This window comes from Choristoneura fumiferana, chromosome 13 (assembly GCF_025370935.1).
Source record: "Choristoneura fumiferana chromosome 13, NRCan_CFum_1, whole genome shotgun sequence".
NCBI classification, from domain to species: domain Eukaryota; kingdom Metazoa; phylum Arthropoda; class Insecta; order Lepidoptera; family Tortricidae; genus Choristoneura; species Choristoneura fumiferana.
Genome location: NC_133484.1, coordinates 3,371,977 through 3,378,870, shown reverse-complemented (window position 1 = coordinate 3,378,870; position 6,894 = coordinate 3,371,977). Strand labels below are relative to the sequence as shown.

At 36.8% G+C, this 6,894-nt stretch overlaps 1 protein-coding gene across 1 annotated transcript; it reads right to left on the bottom strand.

Moving 5' to 3' along the window:
- Positions 1-1,037: 1,037 nt before the first annotated feature.
- On the bottom strand, positions 1,038-5,435 carry LOC141434453 (uncharacterized). Its single transcript, XM_074096873.1, has 4 exons — positions 4,846-5,435; positions 4,223-4,718; positions 2,994-3,315; positions 1,038-1,176 (listed from the first exon to the last, which is right to left on the bottom strand). Exons 1-4 carry the CDS (start codon positions 5,353-5,355, stop codon positions 1,038-1,040), a joined length of 1,467 nt encoding a protein of 488 aa, XP_073952974.1. The 5' UTR covers positions 5,356-5,435.
- Positions 5,436-6,894: the final 1,459 nt, after the last annotated feature.

The window sequence follows — 6,894 nt, the reverse complement described above, 5'->3', positions numbered from 1 at the left end:
GGTACACGATGTTTTTTGTTTGATGACCTGGTGCATAAACAAACAAATCTGATGGTTTTCCAACACGGGAACAGGCAACATACAATTGGCCATGCGAAAAACATGGGTTTTCGAGGTTAATACCGCAAACACTAAATGATTGCCCTTGGGACTTATTAATAGTCATAGCGAAAGCAAGCCGCACTGGAAACTGCAGTCGCTTAAATTCAAAGGGTACATCAGTCGGAATCATTGGGATGCGTGGTATCAAAACGTCTTCTCCTTTATACTTTCCCCTCAGAATAGTTGCTTCGATCACGTTGTTCAATAATTTTTTCACCGCTAGCCGTGTGCCGTTACAAAGACGCGGTTGATTGATATTTCGCAACATTATGACTACTGATCCAACCTTCAATTGAAGATTGTGAGGTGGCAATCCTGGCAAATCCAGCGAGTTCAAAAATTCAGGTGGATAGTTGACGACATCATCTTCGTTAGTAGCGGTATCAACTGATTTGTATGTCCTCAAATCACCGAAAATTTCATTTTGAATTATAAAATTTAATTCATTTACATCAATGTTTTTGGCAGCCAATATAGCGCGTTCGCTTAACCAAATATGATTTCTGTAATTATGAGCAACGTTTGGGAACACCTTTTGAATGAGTTCGGCTTTTGATTCGCTGAACTGACAAAAACTTTCAGGAAAGGTAATGCAGCTAGTTAAAGCGTCTATAGGGAATTTGCCATTACCAATGTCAATTAAATGTTTTGAAAATATTTCTCCAGATTGATCATTCTGCAACTCGACACGCATATTCTTGCTTAAATTTAGTATCTTGACGTGTTTCCACAAATTGGAAGACTTTAAACATGCATTAAGTTCATCAGCTGGCGTTGACCGTGGAATCACTGGCAATGTTTGACGAAAATCTCCTGCCAATAAGATCATCGCACCACCAAATCGGTTTTGATTATTCCGCAGATCTTGCATCGTTCGATCTAATGCCTCCAAAGACTTTTTATGTGCCATCGTACATTCATCCCACACTATCAATTTACATTGCTGCAAAACCCTTGCCATTGCCGAGTTCTTCGAAATGTTGCAGGTTGGAGATTCGTTGGTTTGCATATTCAATGGCAATTTCAGCGCAGAATGGGCTGTTCGACCGCCTTCCAATAAAGTTGCTGCAATACCTGACGAAGCAAGTGCGAGTGCAATTTTATTGTGTGAGCGAATTGTTGCTAAAAGCAATGATATTAAAAAAGTTTTTCCTGTACCACCAGGTGCATCCAAAAAGTAAATCCCTCCAGTTCCATCATTTATTACTCTCATAAGAGTATCAAATACATACTTTTGTTGTTGATTCAACATTGGTAGATTTATTCGAATCGATTCTTTTAAAGCATCGAGATCATATAATTTTTCACGTTGCAACTCTTGATTTAGAGCGTCGTGCATCGGGCGATTGGGTGCGGCCATGCCTAAGTGAGATAAAACTTTGTTTGACATTATCAAACACATGTCCTCAATTAATATCAACGCCTCGTTATAAATTTCTTCACTGAGTTGTAAATCTGGATTTCTTGTTCTAATGCGCATTTGATGCAAGATATCGTCACTCATATAATCTTTGTATTTAATCCACAAATCGATTGGTTTTGATGGGAAGCATGTAGATATAATTATAGAAAACAATGTTCGTATTTGATGAGCTTGTGAAGAAATAACAGCATCATTGAGAGTTTGATCCCATTGATTGTCATTTTCTAACAGTTGCAAACGTTGACAGGCTTCTCGGTAAGAGCCACACAGTTCGCCATTAACAGTTCGTAAATGTTGAAATGACGTTGGGCCACGTACATTGACTAATAGAAGACGCAAATAAAAACACTCATCATTGCTTGGATGAACTGAATAAATTCGTCCTAAAGCATCGGTGGAATACACACCAGGGTATCCTGGAACTGGTTTTCCTTGTTTTCGTCGTTGGAATTTCTTTAATGATTGATTCCAAGTGTAATATTTAGGCATTTCGGAGTATAACAGGGTTCGGGCGAAATCATCATTTTGACACATATAAAAAAAACTGGTCAAGGTAGTAGACGGTGGTTGAACAGCTCGTTGTAAAGCGTTCTGTACTGTGAAATACACTCTTTGACCATTTTCTAAGTGTACGGCTAAGTGAACAACAGTGGGGTGTCTTTCATGAATTGGAAAAGAAAATATGCGCCAAATTGCTTCATTACTGCTAACATAGCGGCCCATTTGGTATTGGGTAACTTCGTCATTGGAATTATCTGAATCAACACCGATCACAGCCATGTCACTTCCTTTAGTTACATATTTGCAAATGTATTTTATAGATTTTACGGAATGGCATGATTCAACATTGATGTGCGCCTTGAAAGTCTTTGACAGGATCGGTGAATATGGCACAATCCAACGATTATCTATTTCAAAGTCTTGTTGATTTACCTTGACAATTGTTGATCTTCCGTTGTCTGCAGTCGATCTGCGTCGATACTGTGGATAACCATCATTTCCTGTAATTGTTTCTGATTGTAATGCCCTCGGATAACGTTTTGAACATTTACCATCCACCATACATGGTGAATATTGATTTAGTGTTCCACAGGGACCATGAATCATGTTTTTAATAACTACGTCATGCAAGCCTGGATCTACTTGTGCATCAGGGATTTCAGCTGATATTACTTTATCAACTTCGTTTGGCCTTATCTTCTCCACCAACCAAATCAAAATATGTGCATGAGGCAATCCACGTTTCTGCCACTCCACAGAATACATCCAGCAGCGCGTGTCACCAAAAACACTATGTTTCACAATAAAATCCATTAAAGATTTCAACTTTTGCTTGAAGACTCTTGCCGTAATGTCATGGCGATCAATGGGTAATTGGCCAGAAAATAACTCTTGTTTGATTTCTGTCCACTGTGGATTGCATGTAAATGTAATAAATAAATCTGCAGTACCATAATAACGAACATACGACATGGCATCTTGAGCATATTCATGCATATGTCGAGGACTTCCGATGTATGTTGCTGGTAGAATTGTCATCCGGCCCACATTTTCTGCATTTCCATCAGTATTAATCGCATCTCGAAGGTGAATATACTCTTCAGAACGGAGTTTGGTCTGGTTTAACCTGATGAATGTCAATCGCTCTGTTTCAATTTTGACATACATATCAACAGCATATTGGTGAAATAATCTCCGACATTTCAAGATGTGATTGTCTTCATTTTCGCGAACCATCAGGCGGTATGAATAATAGTTCATTGAACTGACTTTTTTGTTGATTTCGGCACCTGTAAATAAATTATGGGTATGATTTTATCGATCACCAAATAAATGCATTTTTAGTTACCTATAATAAATAATATTTGTTCCTAAAATGGTAGATCTGACACCTAAATTTAATCACCAAGTAATATTAAAAAGGTTACCAAAGTATTAATGAAAAATTAATTGGAAATATCAAATAATATCGATCATCAAATAATTATATTGAACAATATAAAAATGTTCACCTAAAAATATATTTATAATCACTGAAAAATAATATTAATTATCAAATTACGTGGGAGTCATGCAGTTGCACCTTTCTCTGGCCTTACGTTTCGCATTAGTATGATGGTGATGATGGTGAGGATAATGCTGATGATGATGATGGTGATGATGATGGATGTTAGTTTGAATAAATTTAAAATAACGAAGTTTCATGCCGTAAGTATTAGTAATAAATGGTCGGTTCTGGCACTTCGCCGGCCGCTACCGCGGCACGCTCGCTTCGCTCGCTCGGCTCGCGCACTGAGGGTCGCAGTTCCACCTAACACTCCGCCTCGCTTCGCTCGTCGTCGTACCTAACCACATTTGTAGTAGAATAGGTAGAAGCATTTAATTAAGATACAGATCTATTACTCGTAGTTTGGTGATTGAATTTTGATGATCAAACTATAATTTTTATACAGGTTTACATTATTCTGATGATTCACACTTGAGATAGTTTTGATTAATATGATAACTAATATATTTGTTAGGGACAGATATTATAATTTGGGTATCGCCGATTAGTGACATCTAAAATTAGGTGATAGAAAATATAGTTTCCATAAATTATTGTTATACTCGTAAAATGACAGTGATAAACTTGCTTGAAATACATATTGTGTTAATATTAAAGCACCATTACCGTTTTTTATTTTTATTAGGTACCTGTCACGGGATTTATCATCTTGATTGAGAAGTGATATCCATCTTCACCTTGCCAAAATATGATAGGATATTGCAGTGCATCATATGAGCGGTGTGTTTCATATACACGTTGTAACTGATCGTTCCGGCGATGTAAAACAATGTCACGGGATTCCAAATTCTCTCCGACTACAACAATGGCAACTTCGTCAATTATCGGTGCATTAAAGCGTCTTGCATGTTGGCCCACAGGAGTTTTATCAGCTCTGATTACAATTTTGTGATTGTCAGATGGCATCATATCCAATGCAGTTTTGAACAATGTAATCAACTGATTGTGTTGATGAAAGAAAGTTTGTAATTGTTCTACAATAGACCTCTTCACCGAACTGTTATGTGCACAACGTAGATCAATTTCTTGTGATGAATTGCCCATGAAATAAATTTGCAGGAATTTGTAGTTGCTATCTGAGACCGGCAATAGTGAACCTGCTCTGTGATATATTTGGCCTTGTATCTGTAAATTAAAAACATAAGCATCTAAGCAAGCATGAATTCAAGCATGCAAGCATGCAAGCAAGCATAGTTTAATGCATATGAGTCTACTTTTATACTAAGAATACTTGTTTACATATATACATTACCTTGAAAGTAGGCATGAAATTGTCCCGAACTACTTTTGTTGCCCCAAATGAAGTCATTTGGAAGCAGTTGTTATATTGTTGGATATTTCTTAGAAATTGTATTGAATCCGTTCCTATTCCTGAAATCAATGAGTACAGTGGCTCTGGTGGTGGAACCAATGGTATTAATTTCACTTTGCCATTTGCGCAACACAATCCAGCGGCTTCATTTTTGTACTTCAATGCCTTACAATGTGGGCAAACTGAGTTCATAGATCCAATAGCAACGCATTGGTAGGCACTGTAGTCAATTGTAACATTGTAATTGAAAGCAGCTCGATTGAAACTTACAACATTATTAGCTGCATTCAGCTCATTACGCTCTGCACGGGTTTGTGCTATCCGAATCCTTTCAATTTCATTTCGCTCTTGACGTTGCTGGGCTGTTCGATTACTCTGATAATTAGCTTGGTTTGTAGCATTTCGAGTTCTTCGACCCAAATTGCTTCGCCCTCGTCTTATAGGTGGCATGAGTATAAATAGATTAAATCAAAACACAAAATAAATCAACCAGTCAATGTAAATTGAGGAACGTAAACAAATTTGTTTTTGTTATTATTTAGTAGGTAGTATTAAGGTACTCATGTCATAAAACTCATTTACTCGGCAATCTTCGTTCCACTTTAAACGAAAAAAGTAGTGTACGAAAAAAAATGGAAGAAAACGTCCCTATTTCAGATACTATAGGTCCAAACATCTTCTTCCAGCCAAGCAAGCAAGCATGCAAAGGCAAAATAAGGGGGATTAATAAAACAAAACGCCTAAATAAAATTGAGTAGCAAACATTCGCATCACTCCGCATTTTACTAAAACCCACAGGTGATGCATTAATTACCGCACTTCCATACTCGCATTTTCTTTTTCCCAACAATTTTTCCAGTTTTTCTCTTCATAAAAACCTTCCCTAGACTTTAACGATGATTTGAAAAAAAATAATAGCCGAATTGGTCCAGCCGTTCTCGAGTTTTGCGCTTAGCAACACATTTTACGATTCATTTTTATTTATATAGATTATGAAAAAATATTACTCAAATAGCGGCACTACACAAAATGTGTCGTTTTAAGGTTAACAAAATTCCTGTTTAAAAAATAACAATCGACGACAAAATCGACATTATACGAAAAGTGTCACTTTTTTATTCACCCTCACAACATCCCCGTGCTTGGTCTCGGATTGATTTAGTGACGCTTTTTTAACTCACGATATCAACGTTTGGGTAATAAGTAAAAGTGACACTACCGCCATCTTTCGGCAACTAATCGAAGGGTCCTGTGTATAAGAGCCAGTGTTTTTTTTTTCAATTTTGGGTTTGTGCGTTATGGTATCTATAAACTATATACATTTAGATAGTGGATTAAAAAACATTGTTATTCAATTATTTTCGAAGTTATCATTGAAGTCAAACGGCCAAACTAGATGCAATTTTAACGTAAAAGGGCTAAAACGTACGTTTGATACTTTTACGCGGTAAATCCCGGGCGTTTTTTTTTAATCTGTGGCATAAACTGCCATTTGTAGGTACTTGTACGTCAAGCGGAACGCGGCTACCCAATGCTACTCGTAATGTGATTGTATTCCTTTTTTTTATTTCCCCAAGTGTCTTGTGTAACGTATTTTTTTACCAAATATTTTAAGGTTGTACGCGTATATGAGCCAAAGTACCACATAGATCTTTTTACTGTATTTTTGTACAAAAGTTTACTTCCCGGAAATTCACGTATACGGGCGTATGTACAATAACTTTTAATGGAGAAATATTTTATTAAAATTATTCTTTGTGATTGAAGGACAGAGTACTATTAGCTAGTGTGTAAATTTTAGAAGTCTCGGATACACCATCTCTGAGTTACGACAGTTTTTGACTTTGAAAGCCGTCCTGTAAAGTAATGATTTTTACAATTATATGTAGACCCATCGTAATGTAAATATGAACGTACATAGGTGTCTTTGCATTGCGTGCGTCTCGCCTGATACTTTGTAGATAGCGGGTAAACTAAAATTGATATTTT

Bases quoted from the DNA above. Each gene is read 5' to 3' on its own strand.
- LOC141434453 (XM_074096873.1), bottom strand. From the start codon at position 5,355: ATGCCACCTATAAGACGAGGGCGAAGCAATTTGGGTCGAAGAACTCGA. The intron at 3,316-4,222 runs GTACCTAATAAA...ATTTATTTACAG, and splicing joins GATGATAAATCCCGTGACAG to GTGCCGAAATCAACAAAAAA. The intron at 1,177-2,993 runs GTATGTTCGTTA...TTGCTTCGTCAG, and splicing joins TATGCTCAAGATGCCATGTC to GTATTGCAGCAACTTTATTG.